General features: G+C 43.7%; 1 protein-coding gene across 1 annotated transcript in view; it reads left to right on the top strand.

Moving 5' to 3' along the window:
• Positions 1 to 23,947, top strand: part of LOC115242927 (protein tiptop) — an 85,198-nt gene extending 61,251 nt beyond the window's left edge. The window contains exons 3-4 of the mRNA XM_029819553.1: positions 14,771 to 15,014; positions 17,138 to 23,947. Of these exons, the coding sequence (XP_029675413.1) occupies positions 14,771 to 15,014; positions 17,138 to 20,819 (3,926 nt within the window). The 3' untranslated portion in view covers positions 20,820 to 23,947. The remainder of the gene's footprint in view (positions 1 to 14,770; positions 15,015 to 17,137) is intronic.
• The last annotated feature ends 438 nt before the right edge of the window (positions 23,948 to 24,385 follow it).

The raw sequence follows: 24,385 nt of genomic DNA, 5'->3' as shown, positions 1-24,385 counted from the left end.
GAAAGAGTCAGGGGTGTAGGTAGTCATTATGTGGAGGGAGGTGACGTCACTGACGGTGACGGATGGCTACACGTCAGGCAAGTATAAACCCCATGGTACCCAATAAATTATTGCAACTATAAATTACTTCTGTGCTCACGATATAATGCTACGGCTACTGCGGCGGGACGTCGCTGTGTGCGTAGGACGTCGTACATGCGGATGTGTGTGCGTGCGCGTTATGTGGATTTGCGTGCCGGTCCTCTGTGTACGTACGGTCATACGGACGATATCCGCTGGTGGGGCGAGCAAACAAAGGTGGTACGATGCCAGACTAACTAGGCTCGGTATGGGCATAACCCCATATACAGAACTTTCTTTCTTTCCCCCCTCGATGCTCTCTTTTGCTCTGTCTCTTTCTATCTATCTCTCTCTCTCTCTCTCTCTCTCTCTCTCTCTCTCTCTTTTTCCCTTTCCCTTTCTCTCTTTCATGCGGTATGCGCGCAAACGGGCTCCTCGATTTACGAACGTTTCTGACCACCATATCCTGCTGCACCGACGTTTTTATTCGCGTTATGGGAATATACGCTAAGCCGACGAAAGCGAGAAGTCTACAGGATTTACGAGAGCGTTCTCGTGCAAAAAGCTTTTTCTGCGATATTGATGATCGTGGACGAAACGATTCGTTGCAAAAGAAACAAACGAAAATAACGGCGTGGACTGTTATTTAAACATATAGCAATATTCCAAATGTCCAGAGAGTGTCGAAAAATATATTTGTTTGGTAATAACTCTTTGATTAAAATGATTGAGCCAATTGACCGGATTAATATCTAATTATCAATGTCATCCTTTTCTCCAATTAAACAATCGATTTCTTTGCTCGTGATTAATCGTCGCAAATGTTTTTAATGTTTCTGTTATATTTAAATGACCTAATTAAGAATCTTAATATATCTATCTTTTAATTTAATACAATCAAAAAGTTGATAAATCCGGATTTTGTAAATAAATACATATATATATGACGAAACACTTTTAGAGTTTAGAGTATACACTCGTATCTTCCTAGGCAGAATCGTTTTTCGCGCATTTCCAGAACGCTCGGGCCTCGTCGCGATGGAAACCATCGGGATAACATAATCCCAATACGTAATAAATATCGCCACGTCGGTCTCACGTTCGACAGTATTGGTGCGTCTGTCTCTCATCTGGATGCCTTTGGAAGGAAAAGGGGCAGAGCGGGTTGGGGGGGGGGGGGGGGGTGGATATTATGGGCGAGCGAGTGAGTTATACGCCTTGCCGCATGTGTGTCGCATAAATCTGTTCCAACCTCGATCCCGGTCCCCTTACGACTACGCTGGAACTGCTCTGGCTTCGAGCGACGGAGAACTGAGTGACTGACTGACTGCCACCTCTCCACCTCCTGGCCATCACCTCCTTCCGCCCTGCCGCGTATTTCCCTCAGCGAACTCTACTCCTCTAACTTTCCCCGACATTTCCAACTACACATACTGCCGAATGCCTGAAAGCAAGGGTGCACGTAGCTCTCGTTCGTTTAGTTTAAAATACGTGTTACATGGTGCACCGGCGGTATTTGGGTAACAGGAAAAATGTGGCAATGTGTACTCTTTCTGTATTTTTCACATTTAACTGTATTCTAACGGAGAACCTTTTGCATTACCATGTAAAAGTATACTGTTAACAAACGAACGGATACAGCATTTCTCAAGATTGGAATGCGTAAACACAATACATACATATGCATTTGTATGTATGTCGTCTTATATGTATAATGTAATCTTCAAAAGATTTTTTAATCATTCTTGTAGTGAATTTTGCGAATGATTATACATCAAATCAAATTTGTAATATTAAAGTTTTATTTTTACTTAAGATATTGAAAAAAAGTGTGATAAAAAATAATTAAGAACTATAATTTAACACAATTAAACTTTGCGGATTACAATAAAAATATATTAAAGAGCCGATGACAAGTTTTGCGAATGTAAGTGCCATTGTAGCAAATTTTAGTCACTTTCTCTGTCACGATTTGAATCGTGATTCATACGAGCCATCGAGATGATAGTTGGTAGCGCTTCGTAAATCGCAGACCGCGGCATATTAATAGGACTAAATTTAGGCGACTGTCCACCGATGAAGTGGCATTACCCTAAGTCCTCCGCGTAAAGAGGTGACTTATAGACTCCAAAGTACGCGGTTACAAGGAATACGATGTAAATAACTCTTGCTATACGATTGCGAGAAGTATACGAAATGGCAAAGTGGATATAATATATTACCAAAAGTTAAGCATAAAATATTTAAGATATGACGTTAATTTATTTTTAAATATTCAGTTTAGATATAAGCGATAATTGTTCTTTGATTATTCGAAGACGAGTGCTCTTTGATATTTTTAAGAAAATAAAGATACAATATGCCTTTTGTGCAGCGATAATTAGACGAACATTTGGAAAATAATTTAATAAAGAGCTGCCGCTATTATAGCAACGCGCATGTCATAAATATTGCTAGAATGTTACAAGATACTAAGTGCAAGTTAAGGCGCGAGTTATTTGCATCGGAGAATCGAAGCTTGTCGTTGGACGTGAATTAACTGAGGTCGCCGTGTGAGAGAGGAAGATTGAGAGATGCACCTGCCGCTCGCATCATCCATCCGTTACTCGAACGACAAGAACGCTTCTCTAATTTCCATTCACACTAATCCGTAACGGAGCTATACGAGAGGAATTTTAGGAATGATGCATATAAATTAGATAACGATGCGCGTTAATTAACGGTCGTCTTTGCCCAACTGATGGAAGCGGCTGATTGATGGAAGCGCGTGATAATCAGATAAATCGGATAGCAATAGTAAAATCTCGCCGCTGGCAGTGAGCGCGAGGACTTTGTTGAAATGTGTTTTCGTCTGATTCGATCGCGTGGAAACGCAGTATCTACCTTCCGCGGGTTTACGTGCAACGTCGCGCAACGAAATCGCTTACTGCGCTTTTGAGCCGTCGAGGCGAAGCGAACGCGAGAGCGATTCGTGGCGCAAGAACGATTCCGGCGGGAGAAGTTGAGGAGAACGAGACGCGAAGACGAACGGCAAGCAGACTGCTCGAGGGGAGAAAAGATCGAGAGGCGCACCTGTCCTTCTGTACATCAGCCGTCCGTCATCCGGGCGACAGATCGACTCTGTCGGTGCGCGCCCGCCGTCGTTCTCCACCGCTAGCCGAGCCCTCGCGCGCGCGTACCACGTGGCATCGCACTTATTTACGTTGACACAATATTTATTAGGACGGATCGGTGAGTCGGCCGTTCGCTCATTCGCGCGGCCCGCCAGCCTATTTCGGGATTGCCTTGCCTCTTTCTCGCCCGCGACGACGACGGGCTAGCTAGCCGTTTCATGAGAGAGACATCCTCTCTTCTTTGGGATTAAGACGCGAACTGGTCACGCGCCTTATTTTCTTCTTGCCTGTCAAGACGCGCCGGATGCATCGCCGCTCCCTTCGCCAATTGCATTTCACGTTCAACGTTCGTCACGGAAGTTTTTATTTCGGGCTATGACGGCGATCGGACAGGCAGATCGTTGATCTATTCCTCTCTCTCTCTCTCTCTCTCTCTCTCTCTTTCTCTGTCTTATGTTACATTTTCCAACTCTGCATAATAAGTACATTTCAATATTCTTGCGCGAAAAGAATGCGCGATACTTTTCTCTTTTATTAGTTCATTTACATCATCGATTGAAGATTATTATTTATCCGTGTAAAACATTTTTTATTTTTCATCTGCAATATTCTAATATAAGTATACGTACGTGCGTAGAGAAAGTAAATGAAAGTATTTTCATGACATTTTCTAATTAGAAAATATAACATATTTAAACAAATAATATATACATATGTTTTTTTACTGTCAAAAAATATCTATGATTATTATAAAGCTTTTTTACACGTATATTATTAATTATTATTTAGGAGAGAAAACAAAAATATCATAAATTTTTTCCTTTACAGTCACTATAGTCTATATACAGCACGTTTTCCATATATGAACAATTGATTTCAAACAACGTTAGCTAATATTAACAGTTTAATCTCGTACTCTTGCGCGTATCGTTAAATTTTCCCCATGCAAAATGTTTACGTGGCGTTTTTTCAAAGATTTTTTTTTTTTTTTTTTTTTAGTAGAGATGAAAAAATTGCGCGATAACAATTTGCCGTTTGTACTTTCGTAGTATCTGGAAAGAAGTGGATATTCGCGCGGCCACAACGCCACTTCGCGAGAGGATATGACAGGCACTGTGTAAACGCGGCGATAACCGGACGGATCGACACCAGCTGCTCTATGTTTGTTGCCGGTTCTATAAATAGGCCAGTCCGGCCCTTTCTCCTCTTCGCGTTCGCGCGCTCTACACCCACCACCCCGCCGCCACCTTCATGCTCTTTCTCTTCCTCGCGATGCTTGAGAGATGTTACTTCGCTGACAATTATTGTTGTCACGGTCTCCGCTCCGGCAGTCGGTAACAGGACTGACACTTCGAAAGGCAGCGTGACGGAAAGCGCAAGAAAGAGCTGCAGAGAGCGAGAAGACATTGAGCAGCATGACAGAGAAAGAAGAGAAAGAGAGAGAGAGAGACAGAGAGGGAAGGGAGGTGGCAGGGTGACGAACGAGAGGGGAGGAGAAGAGTGACGGATATCGTGATGAAGGCGTCCTCCTGTCACCTCCCTTCCACCCCCGTTCTTCGGCGCACCACGCTTGCACGGCTTCTCTCTTCGGGCCACGTCCGGTTCAAGACGCTGCCAGAATTGCGCGCGAAGGGCCAGCAGGCGAAACGAAAGAATCGAATCCATATGAGATCTCATCTCCCGCAGCATCCTTCGAGACAGCTGCGCTGATCTTATTCGCGACTGCTGCGAGGGCAGTTTAATCACATTGCTTATCATTGAACGAGATCTAAAGATGATCCTCCGACGAAATTAACATTATCCGAAAAAAAAGAATATTAATTTTAATCATTCTTATTCAAGTCTCAATTTTTTCTTATTTTTCTGTGTGCGTAATTTATTATTTTTGTATTTTTTTTTCGCAAAAGTTTTTTAACGTAATATTATATACTTTTTTTAATTTCCAAGTTTTCAAACTTGTATTTTTAAATGTAGTCCATAATTCAGCAGCATATAACGCAGCAATTTTTTTGTGTCTAATAAATTAAACGCAAGAATTAATTCTCAACGATCATCTTTCCGTACTCCTAACGGGTGATATTTCGGTCTTGGAAAAATCCGTTAATTTCCGTTCCCGATGGTAATATATCACGATAAGCCGCGCGACGTCGAGCGACGTTGTGCATCGCCGTCAAGGGTTAAAGAGAGAAATAAACGCGTCGCAATCCTCCAGTTCGGAATATTAATCGCGCTCCTCACCGATCCCGACTTTCGCCTAATGTAAAACGCCGTGGGGACGGGATGCTACTAACGAAGAGCGAAACGAGTTCGCGGATTTCGCCTTCCTGAGCAGCGGGAGCAGCGATGCATCGATCATCACTGTCGCCTGTTGCGCGATTGAACGGACGGACGGACGGACGGACGGTCGGTCGGTCGGTCTTACCGGACGTGCGCATCGTCCATCCATCATTCAGTCGTCGTACCTGCATCAGCGGACGCATCTTCGGCGCCTCCGTGTGCGCGCAAGCATTAATACCATTCCACGAAGAACGCGCGAGGCGATTAGCCCGATCGGTCTGCTATATTTCGGGCGCGTCGTAAATTATTTCGCGCGGCCGCATTAAATTTATCGCGGCGATGCTCGAGACCAGTTTCGAGACGAACGAGTGCCACTTAACCGACGACTCTTATTCGCAATCGCGATTCGATTGACGTGAGACCGGAATCATTCGTCAATTTTTTCTTTCGGTCATGTTGCGTACTATAATTTTGAAAATTGATACCAACAAAATTCACAATTCAATTTCGTTATATATTTTTCATGTAAGAGGGTAAAATGATATCTCTTTCTATTGCATTTGATTCATTGAGAGAAATAATGATACCGACAAGTCGCGAGTATTTATAAAATGTTCAATTATAGGACAAAATTTTAGAGAGATAGATTTTTGTTTCTTTTAAAATTATAAAAAGTATACTAAACTGAATTTTACATTAAGTATTTTCACAAGTTGTTTTGTTTTCCAAAATGATAGTATGATTTATAACTGTTGCACATGAAAGACGATCTAATATTAAGGATTAACAAATGTGTATTTTGAAGTTATTCGCGAGATACATAATAAATATAACAACACATCTCTCTCATTGTCACGCCACAGTCTTAAGAATAGCTGACAAATGCGAGTTTGCATTGCGTTTGCAATTTTGGGCTTTTAATCGCTACATTCGAAAGACCCTCGACGAAGATTAACGTCTCTGAAGAGACGAGGAGGAAGAAACGTAGACTGACAACGTCGAAAAATATCTTCTACCGGCAGGTTATCGCCGTATGTCGAGGACTCTTCGCGCATGATATACATTGTGCAAGGACTGTCACTAAAATATGAACGTTAATAACTCGTACATGCGTTTGAGCAGCGAACGACGTTCCTTGCCAAAATGCCAACTTTTTTTTTTTTTTCGCGGGACACAGCTTTTGCGTCGCCGGACCACTTGTCCATCACTCACCGTCAAGCCCAAATGTCTTTGCTCCGTTATCCCCCACTATACTCCGTTTCTCTCCCCTTCTCTGGATCACTCATCATCCCAGATTTCTACTGGGTGTATGTTTCTACTGTGTTACTGCGACGTTGGCGCGACGTTTAATCGCGCGCGGACAATTCGCGTCCGCGCCAGAATGAATCGATGTTGCATGCTTGCGCAAATTGGAGTAGCGTGCATCGAGAGAGAAAACGTGTTGACAGAGTAGATTTTTATTTTATTTTGTGGAATTTCGTTGTGAGATGCTGATGAAGTGCGCATGAAGTAGACGAATGATCTTTATTAATTTTCCTGATCTCTGAAAGTACAAAATTAGCTCGGTGCAGAATTTACACGTTTCATGTAGAATAGATATCTTTCTATGTAATGGATTGCATTTATCGATATAATGATAATACGATTAAAAAATGTCGGACTACGATGAAAACAGAAAATATTTATATGTCTATTAAAATAAATTAATCGTATCGTATTAATTTTCGATCATATATTATTTCTTATCTTTATCATTAACAGTAAATAGCAGAATATCGCTAATGGATGATTTTAATTATCCAGTTGTGTTAGAATCTTAGAAAAAAGTAGATAATTTCAATTTTACTACCAGTTATACTCGAGCACGAAATTTTTGGTCTACCCTCGCATTTTTGTTGTAGCCCTTAACGAATATTTTTGCTCAAGCCGAATTATATTGATGTCATGGATGAAATTCTATGCGAGAGTGTTAGTCTCGAGGGGGGTGGGAGCAACTTGAAAAGGTAGCTTGAAAGAGAGGAGGGTTGGAGGCGGACGCGCGAAAGAGAGAAGGAGAAGACTGGGAAAGATTTCGAGTACACGTAGAGAAGGCGACGGCAGCAGGGAAAAGCAATCGGGCGACGCGGATTCGGGGTTTTCACAGCCCTTGTCGATCGCGCGAGATTGAACGAGGCGTGTCCAAGTGCCGCGACTTCGGAATATCCGTGGAAAATTGAAGGAGAGCACGCTCTATATGCGGATTCCGCTTCCAACGAACCTCGCGGCGTGACATTGCTTCCGTCGATCGCTTTTTAAACGGTTAACCGATAACGCCTATGCAAGCATGTGTACATTTAATGCATATTTACAAGAGAAAGAGGGATTGACTCTCGAAGTTTCTACATATTAGAAATATATCATATCCGAATATGTGTAGTCTGAATCAAAACTTGTAAATATTTACGCAAAATAAATTTTTTATCAATATTAAAGGAATTAGTATTTTTAGAAATGATTACCCTTATTCTAAAATAGATGCTCAATAAACTACTGTTTGAAATAACTTTCGCAATTTTGACAAACACTAATATATTCTCTTCATTTATACTATTCTAATTATAATTACATCTTTTCATTTACATTTTTAATAGATACGAGCTATTATTAGCAATTTCTTTTGACGAGTCGAGAATTTTACATATAGATGTAGGATCTGATCAAGAATACATGATGACGCGAGAGTAACAGCGGAGGAACGTAGTAATGGTTCGTAGTGGAAGGAGAAATTCGACAGACTGATGGAGTGAGTGTTGACTTAGGATAACAGTCGCCTCATCAGTCAATCAGTCAGGTAGACAACGGTAGGAAGGTACTTCGTCTTCGGTTGGAGCCTGTCGTCTTGTTCTGTTCACGTCGTCCTAAAGAACACCTAAGTGAGTCACGAATCTGACCACCTGACATTCAAGGGATTCGAGATCGAGGGCTAAAATGAAAAAAAAGATGGTAGGACACACATCGTATACACGAATCGACGGGATCGAAGAAGTCTGTTTGTGGTGGTCCCCATACTAAGAGTATGGAGTACATTGATCTAATTCCTCGCATGTTTCTTATAATACACATCTCTTTTTTAAAACGATATTGACAGAGTGTATATATAGTTTAGTGTAGGTTCAATTTTCATTGTAAAAATGTAAATTTTTCTCCTCTATATTCAAATCATAAATTTTGTCATTCAACTAAACCCGCGGAAGAATGATGATTTTTAATTTAAATGATAGTTTCTATTTTATTGTTTTTTTATATTTTTTGTGTATTTGGATATGTATGTATTTGTTAATACCGATTAAAAATATTAAAGTTCAAATATGGTAAAAGTTTTCCATTATTTTATGCATAGTATTAAACTAGAAGAGATTATAATGTGCAATCGGTCAAATTTATCTGTATAATTGATGAATTTAAATCGATTAATTGACATCAATTTTATGTATTTACCCCGATACTCTAAACATCAATATCTCATATGTCGGGGATTATAATCGCGTCTTTGTTTAAACTCTCGAAACAAGAATGATATTTTTCTGGGATCGGAGCACGACCCTTCCGATCTGAAAAATCTGGATCATCACTTGAGGAAGTCGTAAATCAACGTCTTGTATCTCTCGAATACGGATTGAGTATGAGGCTTTCAAAGCCGGTTGCTCCAGGAGGAGGAATCGCGGGTGGAAAATGTATGGGGGAGGGGAAAGGAGGGGAGCAAAAGAGACACGGAAAGAAGGACAGAAGGCACGCGCGGAGGGAGAGTGAAAGAGGCGCGGAGGAAGGAGAAAACGGATTCACCCGTCAGTCACTCTCTGGCAGACCGCGAGAGAATCACAATGCGAGGCTTTCCTCTTCTCGCCGTCCCTCTTCGTCCTTCTGTCCGCCCGTCCGTTCGTCCGTCTGTCTGCCTGTCCATCCGTTCGTCTCTTCGTCTGCCTCCTGTCACTCTCCCCGCCAGCCTTCCGACGGTTCTCTCCCGCATCAGAAATTCATCTCCTCTCCTGTCCTCCTCCAGGTTCTCCTTTTGTTCCCTCCCTGCCGCCGCAGCCGCCGGCTTGTTATTATGTACTGTTTTATTGCCAGGACGTTGCTAAAGTTCGACCCGGTTACTTGCCCCGGCAAGCCGCGTGGCGTCATTGCCATCGAGCGATCCGCGCCTCCCCGGGATATTCGCTAAAACAGAGGAAGAAAGAAAGAGAGAGTTGTTTAAACTCTCGAAACAAGAATGATATTTTTCTGGGATCGGAGCACGACCCTTCCGATCTGAAAAATCTGGATCATCACTTGAGGAAGTCGTAAATCAACGTCTTGTATCTCTCGAATACGGATTGAGTATGAGGCTTTCAAAGCCGGTTGCTCCAGGAGGAGGAATCGCGGGTGGAAAATGTATGGGGGAGGGGAAAGGAGGGGAGCAAAAGAGACACGGAAAGAAGGACAGAAGGCACGCGCGGAGGGAGAGTGAAAGAGGCGCGGAGGAAGGAGAAAACGGATTCACCCGTCAGTCACTCTCTGGCAGACCGCGAGAGAATCACAATGCGAGGCTTTCCTCTTCTCGCCGTCCCTCTTCGTCCTTCTGTCCGCCCGTCCGTTCGTCCGTCTGTCTGCCTGTCCATCCGTTCGTCTCTTCGTCTGCCTCCTGTCACTCTCCCCGCCAGCCTTCCGACGGTTCTCTCCCGCATCAGAAATTCATCTCCTCTCCTGTCCTCCTCCAGGTTCTCCTTTTGTTCCCTCCCTGCCGCCGCAGCCGCCGGCTTGTTATTATGTACTGTTTTATTGCCAGGACGTTGCTAAAGTTCGACCCGGTTACTTGCCCCGGCAAGCCGCGTGGCGTCATTGCCATCGAGCGATTCGCGCCTCCCCGGGATATTCGCTAAAACAGAGGAAGAAAGAAAGAGAGAGAGAGAGAGAGAGAGAGAGAGAGAAGGAGATAATCGAGCGCGAGTTAGTAATACTTATCAAAGATCCGTCTCGGAAGAGAGGCGTCCAGACAACTCTTCGCTCGGCTGTTCCGACATGAAAGAGACGAGGAATTAACGTCGTGCCCCGCTAAGATCTTTTCTTACATACGCAGCTCTACATTCTAACACGGTGGTTATGTAATTACCGGTATCCACCGACCAGGCCTGTCTAACAATGAGGAACACGGAGTAAAGGCAACGGATGTTTGTACGTACATAATAATTCTCACAAACGTCAAACATATTGCATCGGTGGATGTAAAATAATTCTCGGGGGAAAACTTCCTTTTGATATGTCATGCCTTTGTCTAACAATAAGAGGGATCGATACTGTATTTTATGAAATACATTAGATTAGTTATTCTCAATTTATCTTAATAACAGCAAGTTTTTAAGTACGTTTAATTGTGTGCGCCGAGCTATGTAAACCATATTTATAAGATAAAGAATACTCGGCTATCTTTTGCCGCTTTTAAAATTGCCGCTCTGCGTATCAAGTCTCTAACAAACAATTAAGCAGACACCTCGCGTTATAAATTTTCTTAGTAGGTGAATATTCGGCGTAGATGCTAATTACAAGCAAACCTAACTGATTTAACGCGTTGATTGCGCGTAAATCACTAAAGTACACAAGCTGACACGAGTGCGGATGCTTATGCATGTTAAAATTTACGCTTTACTCACCGCAATTTATGAACATGCACTAAAGGATTCTTGTCTTAACACCTTATTTTTCGTTCTGCCATTTGTAAGGCTTACCGCGTTTCATCTTGGCGACTCGTTCCGCCTTCGCACGTCTAAGAGTGACAAATCGTTTTCTGGAAGAATAGTCTTAAAAGAATACGTTCAAAAATGAGCGAAAAATAATTAGTTTTACATTCTCAGTTTTAAAGGACGTATTACACATTGCATCATATTTTAAAAACCTTACGTAAAGAATAAGTATTTTAAGATTATAATAAATTTAATGATAAAAATTAAGATTAAAAATTATTTCTATTAATTATTACTCTGTATATTTTATATATTATTAAATTTGTAGTCAAGATTAGACAGATTATTTCATTAAAAAAAGAACATTTACAAATAATGAAAAATAAAATCAACACGTTTTTTTTTTTTTTTACATTTACCATTCTATTTAATCATTTATGTATACCATTATATCAGTGTAATCTTAATTTCTTAATGCAATTATAATGGTCGTTAAAACTTGTAATTATTGAAACTTGCTTATATTTATCCCGAAAGATCATTAATTTTTCTCGATTAATTTATAATATAAATTTAGATAAATAAAATCATCGTGGTTTTCTTTCGCAAGACACTCTCTCGAAACTTGGCGACCACATAAAGGATCGGGATTAACAGCAATTAGCAGCGGCCGATCGTCCACACATAGAATAGCGAGCGTGACTGGTTCGGTTGTTCAGTCTTACACTATAGCTCACAGAATAGTTAATACCATCAGTTAGCCATTGGTACATTACCAACATGTGTACACCAATGTATGCAGGTGCTTGCTATCTATATCCGAAACTCGTGCGCAGGTTCGTCGTGAACTAAGAAGGGAGAGAGAGAGAGAGAAATATTGCACGTTTATAAAAGAGAGAGGGAGAGAAGACGGAAAAAAATATTGGGCAGAGATCGTAACGGGCTAGAGAAAGCGGATGCTTTGCCGATAAGACTAATTATTGTTGTGGAGCAAGTTGTGTGTAGGCGGGTATTGGCGCAGAACCATCGCGAAGATAGCGCGCGGCCACTAATACACCGCGCTTCTTTCTAACGTGCAGCGGGTGAGTCAAGGACAGCGGGAGCGGGAGCAGATATCGGCCGGTAGCATCTCGCCGAGTGTCAAGACTCGGACCGCTTTTAAGTTCAGTACGCTACGCTCCTCGTTCCCGGCGTATCTTACCGGCGGCTACCGGTCCAGGATATGCAATCCGGTGCGGTCCTTGTTAGCGGCCTGCCAATAGGTCCGCACGAACTCGGCTCGTGCGAGCATTTACATTCTACCGAGCTCGACGTCGCTATCCTACGATCGATCTTGATCACCGCTGGAATACTTTCGAACCGCGGAACCCCCGATGATCTTTGTCATTACCGTAGCATCATATACTATTAAAAGAATATTAATGATACTTATTATCATTAATAATGATATCGATAATAGTAATTTTGTTGATCTTCTGTGTGACTTTGGAATACAATAAACTGTCTCGATATCGCTCTAACGATTAAACATTGGCAAGAGATAGATTGATTGTAAGTAAAAAGTTTTGACTTTCGAATGAATGCTTATAATTAATGATTTCTACGGTGTAACTATCGTGCATTCATGAAGATGGCTTCGTCTCTATCTCCCTGTCTCAGGACACCGTGCTGCTTCCGGAAACTAAGCAGCGCTCGTTGAAATCTCTGACTGGAGACGAAGGTGGCACAATGCTACGATCACGATTGAAATTTCGCGACGCTACTTCGGATCCAGTTCTTTCGCGAATGAGCAAACAAGCGGCGCAAATGGAGAGGGAAAGATAGAAAACGAAGGATGCGCAAATGTGCGCTGGACCCTAGGATTCTGCGACAAGCGAAAAGGATGCAAGAGTTAAAGATGGACTATATTTGTAGCGGGCGGGGCTGCCTGCCGGTGGTCCGCCCGCTCGGTTCCTCGACTTCTTGCATTCTCCTCTTCGATACGCGACTGGATCGGAGCGATCCTCGAAGGTCCTCCTTTTATCTCCTCTCGTCGTCGCCCCGTCGTTCTCTCCTCTCTGTGCACGTAACCGTCCTACGGCTGGTCCCGACCGGATCGGCCAGCCACTCGCTTCCATCGAATGGTCCGCGCCAGGGTCCCGGAGAATCGTTCCGAGAGACAATGGACAATGGGGACATAAATCTGCGTAATTAGTTGCTGATGCTCCCGCGGATCAATGTGCGATCTCCTTTCTCTCCCTCTTCCGTAGCCTGTCTGCGAACAAACGATCGTTTGGTTGGTCACTCGGCAAAGTAGGACGGTGCTCCTGGTTGTCCCCACCCTCTACGAAGGGAGGTATGCTGACCATTTTCTACCTCTCGCCCTGTTCGCGTTTGCCTTGGCGATTGCTCGCGATCGAGGATGCGGCACTCCCTTCTTCAAAGAGGATATGCCGGGAGCAAGATGGCGACCGGGAGAGTTCCGCGTTGTTATTCACATCCGGGTTTGTCAAATATATTCTTATCTTATTTTTTTTCTTGCTTGTTAGTAAGCTATACGATAGCAATTTAGCGAAATCTTTTAATGTATGCATATTTAAGTCGTCGATAAAATAATTAAATTGATTAGACGTTATGACACGACGTAAGAAATTTTTGAAAAAATTTACATACTACATTACGTAACTTCTCTTAGAATATCTATTGACTTACATCTGTTGACTTGATCTTAGATCGAGCTGTTTTCTCTGACGCAACGATGACACCGCCCTTCATTACCAAGAGTTCGAATGGAAACGATTTGATTAAAACTCATAATGCAGATGATGGAACTCCTTGTCCCACCACACAATACCTCGTCGTCGTCGTCGTCGACAACGACGTATCCGACATAGTTCGCATTTTCTCTTTCTTCCTCTTCCTCCTGGTCGTCGTATTCGTCGTCGTCGACGCCATCGTCGTCGTCGTCGACGCTGCCGTCGCGAAAGGCTGATAAATGAACCGATAGTGCCATTGTGTTACTCGCCATCTAAACCTTTATATCACTCCTAGGTACTTAGCTTCGTCATTTCTCAGTATCTCCACTCTTGGGTCGTACGTTCTTCTCTGCTATTCTATCAAGATACGGCGGATGACAGAAGGATTTGATTCGCGTCCTACATCAACGATATACACAAAGACAAGATGATGCATGGTGTCGTCAATTGATATCTATCGCGTTTTATTTATTTATTTTTTTTTTAATTTATTGATTATACGTAAAACGAGTATATTTCGAAGTACAGGTTTGTTTGCTTCTTTGTAATATAGTCATAATTTAATTTTTATACTAACGCGTCTTATCTTTTTAAGCGTAATAAAAAATGTACTGATCAAAAAGATATCTGGTTCCCAAGTTGCAATGCGATAAACTTAATTTTTTTTATATATGTATAAATAGCAATATACACATACACATACACAAAATGTATATCGGTACTTCTTCCTACATGGATATTTAACAGAAGCGCGTAGCATGCCATTATTTTTTTAATATGTAGCATGTTTTGATGGGGTAGACTTTTTTATTAAAATTATTTTTGCGCATATATAAACGTGCATAATGCATAACGGCGACTAATTTGTTCATTCCACGATTTGTTTCAGGGGAGGACGGCGTCGAAGGCTCTGCGCCCGGTACGGACCTCCAAGGCGAGGAGGGCGATTGCGTCGACGAGGATGGCCCTATTAGTCCCAGCGAAAGAGGCTGTGCGCCCGTTGCGAAGGAGGATGAAGATGCCGATGGAACGGATGAAGAGGAGGACGAGGAAGCATCGCCACCTACGCCACCGCCTTCCGCCACCTCGAGATTAAACCCAACTATCTTGAGAGACACAGGACCTCCGGACAGGTAAACTTTCACAATATATATACATATATATATCCGTATAACAATTGTTTTTTTAATAATAATAATAATTGTTTTTACAACTGCTGGGAGAAGCAAAAATAAGAAAGTATTTAATTACCAATTATTTAGTATTACTTCAAAAAAGACTATTTAAAAAAAAGAGGTTTATAAAAGTTGATATATAATTATTATATAAGTATAAAAATTATTTCTATTAAGAAACTCATTTACTCATATACAATGAAAATTAAAAATATCATTTTCATAAAAATTTAATAAAAAGTATTACACTGACAATGTAGAAACTTTTATTCGGTCAGTATCAATTTATCTATCAAGTTTTTTTTTGGTTTTATATATTCATTAATAGAGTATTTTTATATATATGTCTATATGTATATGTATATCTCCGCACATATATATGTGTGTTACTTTTACGAAGAATGTAGAAAGACGCTCAACATGAAATATTTTTGTAACTCGTAGCAGTGAAGCACTGTATCGGCGTGCGCGCGCAAATCAGCTGTGACTATTCGCGCAAATGATTTTTCGGTACAAATCACACGCCAGTCGTAAAAGCGACACGTAATATCAAGAGATGTGTATCTAAATTTTGATCAACATTGTTTGCCGGAGACACACTAGCCGGAGGAGCATTAGCCAGTGCTTTTATCGGAGCAGGGAGAAGCTTCTTATAATAAAGCGTTTAAATGATCGCGAGACGCGCCGATACAACGTCGTGAGCCTTTGATGTTCGCCGTTGTCGGGCGCCCCTCATGTGTACATACACGGCTCGTTGTTGTTTTAAGAGCAACAAATCGTCACGGGCCTCTCCCGTAAATGCGTGTATGCGCGAGGTAAGCGTCGGCGGCAGGGTTAAACGGAGCGAGGCCCGGATAGGGATAAATAAGTCGGTGTCAGAGTTGATATCGGTAGCTGTGCCGCGCACAACGTCACAAGGCTAATAGAGATAGGCACGTGTTACATATCTTCCCACACCGACGACCCCACTAGCAGCGCTACCTCCTAACCAGGGGCGGCGGTGGCGCTCCCGCCTCCCTACACCCGCGTTGTGCCGCCCTGTCCCGCCAGCCCCCAAAAACTTCCCCTGCATGCGTGGCAGTGGTCCCCTTTCATCTCGCGGTACGCATTCGGCATTCAGTCAGGAACAGTCAGTTACGAGCGAGCCGTCGACAGGCCTGGAACGTCGTTACAGGCGCGCCGCGCATCGAAAGCCGAGAGCTTGCCATTACAATAGCCTCGCGCTGGCCCTAATCGTTCCCGCGCCACGTGCTCCCTTTTGATAGTAGTAATTGTACCTCGGACGCGTTGATGACGTTGCGACAGGTATCGATCGCTTCTACGCACGGCTTCGACTAAACCCTCGCGGTTTTTGTCGCAAGCCGGATGACTAACGTTTATCGTCGGAGCGTATAATTAATCGTAATTTGTCGTACGACAGAGATCCGTTATACCTCGCGAGCATTATTCTCGCGGGCCAAGAAACACTCGTAGCCGATGTGAATGCGCGCGCGTACTTTTTTCTGTTTTGTTTTACATAAAGCCAACAAATAATTTATTGTAAAGTGTATTTTCGATGTCGATAACGCGCGGTAATAGTCTGTCATATCTTGTTTATGTCTATTGCGCGTAAATTCATGTGTTGTGTGTATATACATTAGCAACGACAGACGTTCTCAAGCGTGAATTATCCATCGCTGTTACCATCGTGCAACACGCTAACGTCTCTAGGCTTTATCTATCACGCGAGCCTTTTTTCCGCTTACTTTTATCGATGATTCCGGGTATCCGTCGTTTGCATCATACAGTGCGGCAAAAGCTATTTGCGTAGTAATTCCCATGTGGCGGACGGTTATGAAATATTAACAGCGTTACCTACATTATACCGATGCTCGTGGATCGGTTACAAGAAAATTATCGCACGATTATCATGATTAACGACCGGTGTTCGATTGCGAGTTTCGCTTAAACGCTTCGCAAAGCTTTGATAAGATTTGTTTTATTCATCGTATATAGCCTCTTGGAATCCTGGAAAGATCTCGAAGAAGGGACGCGCGTCCGTACTCTAAAATTATAGCACTCGGTATCATTTGCAATTTCAGGGAGCCAATGAGTCCGCGCTGTCCCTCGAGAGATTCTCGGGAATCGTCCGGTCCAGCGACCGGAAGTCCCCCACCACCTGCTACCAGGAACAGCGCGAGCCCAGTCAGTCCAAGTAGTATCGTGCCTCTACCCCTTGGAACTCATCCCCTGCTACCACCCCATTCTGCAGCAGTCATGGCGGCGTATCTGCAACAGACTCATCAGCGCCTCCTTCTCGGTCACTCGCCTTTATCGCGCGGTTCGGTGTCACCTCTGGTTTCCTCGTCGTGTTCGCCACCAGCTGCTACCCCCGGTCTCTTGGTATCGCCTACCAGCATTGGGGAGATCTCGCCGTCAGCGACACCCCTGCCAGCTGTGCTGGACTTTAGCACGAGGAAAGCGTCCTTGACCGAGGAGGACGAGGAAGAACAAATATTAAATCTCAGCAAACCGCCTACGCCGTCTTCATCGACAGAGACGAACAATGGTCCGTTGGATCTTTCAGTATCCAGCAGAAAACGACTCGACACGGAAAATTCGTCGCCTCCACCACCGCGCAAGTCATCAAGATTGGCCTCATCGACGAGTTCCACGAGTCATCAAGAAACGGCGCCGGGAGCCGCACCATCCGGCTTTGGTCGACCACCCATAGTATCCCCTTGGACATCTCCGGTGGTGGCCTCACATTTCCCGTACTTTGCTGCAGCGGTAGCAGCAGTTACTAGTCAGCAGCAGCTTTCGCCGAAAAGCACTAGCGGTGTAGTGGATCATCATCAACTTTGGAACGGGAAGATGAAGCCACCAACAGCGCTGGAAAAACCGTATCAACCTAGCGAAGCTACGAAGGCGCTTGAGAAAATGAGCGAGTTGAGTAAACTTGGCGGCGAGGACCTCTTCAGATCATCTTCCGGAAGCGGTGCTGCCGTAACGGGTGCCAGCGCGCCGGCCACAACGTCCAGCAGTCGTCACAGCGCCTGGCAGTCTCACTGGTTGAACAAAGGAGCCGATCAAGCCAAGGACGTTCTAAAATGCGTATGGTGCAAACAGAGTTTTCCAACTCTGGCAGCGATGACGACGCACATGAAGGAAGCAAAGCACTGCGGCGTTAATATGCCTGTACCACCTCCGGCGCCAGGAATTCACTCGCAGCAGACGAGCATGCCAACTATACCGCCGCCTCAGCAACCACATCAACCGCAAACTTCCAGCAGCAATACTGGTAGCAATAACTCGGCTACACCCAGCAGCAAGCAAAGTCCATCCGATTTGAACCTTTTAATCAAAGAAACAATGCCACTGCCGCGGAAGCTCGTGCGAGGCCAGGACGTCTGGTTAGGTAAAGGTGCCGAGCAAACACGGCAGATTCTCAAATGCATGTGGTGCGGGCAGAGCTTCCGTTCGCTGGCCGAAATGACCTCGCATATGCAACAAACGCAGCATTACACGAACATTATTTCTCAGGAGCAAATAATATCCTGGAAATCGTCCGATGAGAGCAAGGGCGCCAACACTACTGGTAATGCTGGGGCTGGCGGGAATGCCGGTGCAGGAAGCAACGCAGGAGTACAACCGGGTGGTGGATCCGGGCCTCATGGCGGAAACAACGGCGGTCCCGGTGCTGGCGCGACAAGTAGTCATGTTAGTGCCGTGCTAACTTGTAAAGTTTGCGATCAAGCATTTAGTTCTCTGAAGGAGTTGAGTAACCACATGGTGAAGAATTCGCATTACAAGGAACACATAATGCGCTCGATTACTGAGAGCGGGGGACGTCGGCGGCAAACGCGAGAAAAGCGAAAAAAGTCACTGCCCGTGAGGAAACTGCTGGAACTCGAACGCGCGCAGAATGAATTTAAGAACGGCGATGCTGCCGCCAATATGACACATAGTCTCGGCAAGCAAGCCAGTAGAATTACGTGCGAGAAATGCGGGGAGAAGATCGAAACTCCGCTCTTTGTAGAGCATATACGTCAATGCATTGGCGCAGGCACGGTAGGCGTCAATCAGCGAAATTTCTTGAAGAACGCGCTCATGTCTAATCATTTACCTGCAACGCTACCGCCAACCGAGAGCGGACGTAAGAGCGTCAATGAGGAAACATCTTCGATATCATCGAGGCATCACCGATCTCCATCTTCTGCTAGCGACGCGACCACGCCTGGGAAAGATACTCCTACACCGAATGCCAATGAAAGCACCGCTTCAATAGGTACCTCGCCATCGGTTTTGAACGCGATAGAGAAGCTCATCGAAAAGAGTTTCGATTCTCGCGTGAGGCACGGTACATCCGGTATGCATCACGCTCAACCCGGCGCACCTATGGGTACAAGTATTCTCAAGCGTTTGGGCATCGACGAGAGCGTGGATTACACGAAACCTCTGGTGGATCCGCAAACGATGAATTTACTCCGAAGTTATCAGCAGCATCAGCAACAACATTACAACGCGAATGCTGCAGCCAGAAGGGAGCGAAGCGGTAGCGAGTCTAGTTCAATATCCGAGCGAGGAAGCGGCAGAACGGATACCATGACACCAGAAAGACGCATGGATTTATCTACCACGAGTCACGAAAGACACTCGAGTTCTCTGTCTCATCATCATCGTGTCACTCCAGAGAAACAGACTGCGCCGTTACCTAGTCGCCATCATCAAATTACAGAAGAATCCGGAGATGAAGAATCGTCTACCGTGGTAGTAAAGAAAGAGCCGAGGGACGAAGAGACAGAGGAACGAGGCGCGAACGAGGAGGAGCAACAGCAATCGCATTCGACAAGGGAAGTATTTGTGAAGAAGGAGATAGTGGACGACTGCAGAGACGAGGAGGATCAGAGTTCCTACAATCACCGACGAAGCAGCCTCCATGAAACGCCGGAGGACGGACGAGAGGTTCTGTCACCTCGCATGAATCCACCTACGCCACGACCGACCAACCAGGTGGAACAGATTGCGCGTAGTCCCTGTAGAAACAGCACGAGTAGTCCTACCAGCAGCGATCGATCGGTCACGCCACGGGGTACGCCCGACACTAAAGCGTCGAGTAGTCTTGGAGCGCTTTCCTCCATGTTCGACAGCTTGTCCGGTGGTAACAGCGGAGGCGGTGGAAGCAACGTCGACTCGCAAGGACGCAAAACGAGCAGTCATCCTCTTGCAGCGTTGCAGAAATTGTGTGACAAGACGGAGACGCGAGGTCCAGGCGCCAGCGGCGCTTCAAGATCCGGGGGTAGTTCCGGAGGAAGTACCATTGGACCAGGGAGCGGTAGCACGGTAGGAGTGAGCGGTCCGGGCCCCGGACCAACACCGGGTGCCATTTTGGCATTCAGCTGGGCCTGCAACGATGCGGTAGTTACCGCAGATTCGATAATGAAATGCGCATTCTGCGATACGCCTTTCATTTCGAAGGGCGCGTACAGGCATCACCTCTCCAAGATGCACTTTGTCAAGGACGGCGTCATCCCGGATCCATTGACTATCGGCAGGTCGGCCGCAGCGGCTGCGGCCGCCGCGGCAGTCACCCAGGGCACTTCCGGTGGGCCGAGTCGCAACTCCTCGTCGCCGCCGACGTCGCAGCGCAACAAGTCGCCGCCGCTTTCACAAGCAAACGGTAGCCCGTCGCAGTCAGCGGCCTCTCCCCTCGAGGAAAGCCCGCACTCCAAATTTCTCAAGTATACGGAGCTGGCAAAACAATTGTCCAGTAAGTACGTATAGTCCGAGCCCCGTAAGTAGCGGTGCCACTTGTACATAAGTGTATCTATATTGTAACGACTGTAACTAGCGATGGTTGAAAATTTTCATCCCCTTGCCCCCTTTACCCCTCTTTTCCCGCGAACACCGCCGCGCCGAACGACGTCGTCGCGCATCCGACGTCCTCGGGTTTATGCTTAAAGAGGCTGTGTCGTGGCTATATCGGTAAACGGAAAAGAAATCGTACGAGAGAGATTGTACACAAACGATGGTAAATGTATAAGATAATGTCCGTAATTATCATTTTTCTCTCTCTCTCTCTGCATTTGAGATGAATCGCATTCTATTCGCGTATATTGTCGTTCATAAGATGAGATTAATCGTATTATAATATTTGTATTTCCATCACCAATTGTCTTGTGATTGCATGACACTAAATACATATTATATATTAAAAAACAGAAATTATGAAACCAGCATAAATTCACAGATTTTAGATTTTATGTATTTATCAATACACGAGACATTAATTAACACAAGAGCGTTAACCCTTCATTTTGGAATAACGTGGAAAAAGTCGACACAATTGGTGATAAGAGATCTCTTACACAGATTTCTTACTTTTTTTTAGATTTTTTCTCGAATTGTTTTGTGAAACTAATAATAATTAGACTTTTATCTAATATATCTAGAAACACAAAAAATTGAGAAAAACAATATTGAATTAAAAGAATTGAATTTAAAATATTATTCTTAATTATTTCTTCATTTCGCATAGACACACAGGAAGGAAGACGTAGTTCTGGAATGTGAGAGATCCTCTTCTTAAAAATTAAGCCTCGCCACCGCGCTCTTTTAGCCTAAATGTGGATATCTCCGTCGAAAAAACTTTGCCGTTGCGATATCGTTATAACGAGAAATTTCGTTGAGTCACGGAATAAACGCAAACACGTAACGCAATATGACGCAACGCGACTCCGTTTCCGTTTTTGGCGATCGTCTTTTAGTCTGTCATCGAGGACACGTCTTATCATTCCTGGGTTGTTGACGACACGATTAGCGTGCGCCATGTAAGACCCTTCGAAAGTTAAAAATCTCTACATTGGAAAGAGAGGTTTCAAATTCCATTTTATATGCACCTCTCTTATTATTTCTTTTATACTGATCCCTCTCTTCTCTTTTACTACATTTTTAATAATTATGAGAAGATTATGTTCTAGAGTAGACGCGCGCGTAATCATTTAGAACATTTCCTTTTCGTTGTAGATCGCGTGCAACATGGGAAACCTCGCGAGAGGGTTTTTCGCTTTAGAATTTTTCCTCGATCGCGATCGCTATGGGAATAAGAGTCTAAGAACGCGCGCGTGCAACTTTGTACAATTGACATTTCGTATCGTCGAGACACTTTTCCTCAGCACATTTCGCCTTTCGTTTACTTTGTATCACTTTCCTTCCATCGGTATGAGAAAATTAACAAATTGTACCAGTGACTCTTATTTTTCTTTTGTGCCCAAGAAACGTGAGAGGGTGTGACGATGATGTGGGTGTTGAACGAGCGTTAATTAAATTGTGATGCCACCATATCTCGCGGCACTGCTGAGTCACGGGGCTCGGCACGCGGCCAAGTTTGTGATTTTATAAATACTTAAGGACGTTTACGACGTGAGATGAGGAAGATTGCGTGAGATAAAGAAAACTGCAAAAAATCGGTTAGATTAAAGAAAGATAGAGAGATGGAGAGGGAGAGAGAGATAGAGAAAGAGAAAGGAAGAGACGGCGAGAAGGAAAGAAAGCTTATCTATCACCTGTCGTAAGATCGTCAGCATGTATACCTCTAGATTGTAAGGTCGTAGTTTAGTAGAGCATAGGCTAGGCTAGGGTTCTCGACCCTGTATAGGAATCTCTTTGTTGATACTTATTACTACGAAAAATCGAAGTGAGTTTTGCTCGCGGGGACGGACGAGAACCGCCTCGGAGAGCGTTACGACTGCTGCGAATAGTAGGTATAGACATACCTTGGAACGAGTGTAAGAGAAAGCGACAAGAGCCGAAGGGTGCAGAGATGCGGTGCAATAGCGAGACTCGAATAAGTTAATTGAATAAATACACGCGAGACGGATGCGTGCGTGAAAGAACAGAGTGCGAGAGAGAGAGAGAGAGAGAGAGAGAGAGAGAAAGAGAATGCGAGATAGAAAGAAAGAAAATGCGTGTGAGAGAGCATGATGCGTCGTCGAAGAACGCAAATTTTCTCGACGTATAACGTACGTGTAGACCATTGTAAATTTTCTTTGTTCAAATAATATTTATTGCGACGAGAACGAGCCAACGTGTCATTTTACGTGTAAAATATTGTCATTATTATCACTCGAATTATCGCGAATACTGTGTATATTGATTATAATTATAATTATTATATATTACAGTGATATACATATATGCGTGCGGCGTAACAAATGCGGAGCATAGGGCGCAAGTGGAATCAGATGAGAATATGAATGTTACCTGAATGACTGGAGAATAAGAGAGAGCGAGAAAAAAAGCGCGTGAGAGAGATAAAAAAGAAATAGGATGACAGTTTGCGGGGAAAGGAAAGAATGCTTCCGAGAGAGATTGAGACAGTAGAAACAGACGGGCAGAAAGATATAGAGCAGCTGCGTGCGGCCCTCAACAACGCGAAGGCCGGAAAAGAATGGAACATACTTGTATACGTATTTCTTGTAAACTCTAATTCTTCCATCGCGGACTTTAAAAAAAGTATTTATCGACATAATAATAATATTAATATTATTATTGTAATTATATACGACTGCTGAGAGTGTGATGAACGTAAGACGAGATACCATTACGTGGCTGCGACTAACACGTTACACACATACGCGCGCACACACACACGAACATACATATACATACACACATATACACAAGACGTGCTCACACTGTCGCAGTGACACTCGAGAAAAGAAACAGCCAGCCGCGTGCGAATGATACGCTCGAAACGTACCTACCTACTTACAAACACGCAACCACAAAGATATGCATCATGTATACGCGACTCTTGAAACCATTTTACCAGATTTGTCATTATTTAATTATTTCCGTTGTATTTTAAAATGCAATTAAAAGCTCAAATAAATATATATGTTATAAACTAAGAACATGTGCTCTCTTAGTTTATCTCTGCCTGCTTCCTGCAAATCGTTGTTTTCGTGTATTATTCAATAACAATAGCTTTCTAATAATATCACCAAATAAGAATAATATTTGCCATGAAAAATATCACATTTTTTTCAGTCTCCCCAGAGGCCATTTAATTTCCTGTAAATTTTATCTAAAATTTTATTGCTTCGTCATTGTATAATGATAACGATCGTTTCAAAAATTTATTCAACGCTTTATGAAATATATATAAAAGTCGTGCGATTAAATTGCAGATAAAGCTTCGCTCGAGAAAGATCGAAAGATCGATTATCGAGAGGCGATTCAAACAATTTATAACCGACCTCGTCTGAGACTACTAAAAGTTTTACATATTTCAAGAAACCGGCACCATCATTATGAGCCTCGATTAATTTTTTTTTCATCCGAGTAAT

The sequence above is a fragment of the Formica exsecta genome, unplaced genomic scaffold (genome assembly GCF_003651465.1).
Source record: "Formica exsecta isolate Colony F162 unplaced genomic scaffold, ASM365146v1 scaffold66, whole genome shotgun sequence".
Classification (NCBI taxonomy): domain Eukaryota; kingdom Metazoa; phylum Arthropoda; class Insecta; order Hymenoptera; family Formicidae; genus Formica; species Formica exsecta.
Note: the sequence above shows the minus strand (reverse complement) of the source record. Positions and strands in the feature narration are given on the sequence as shown.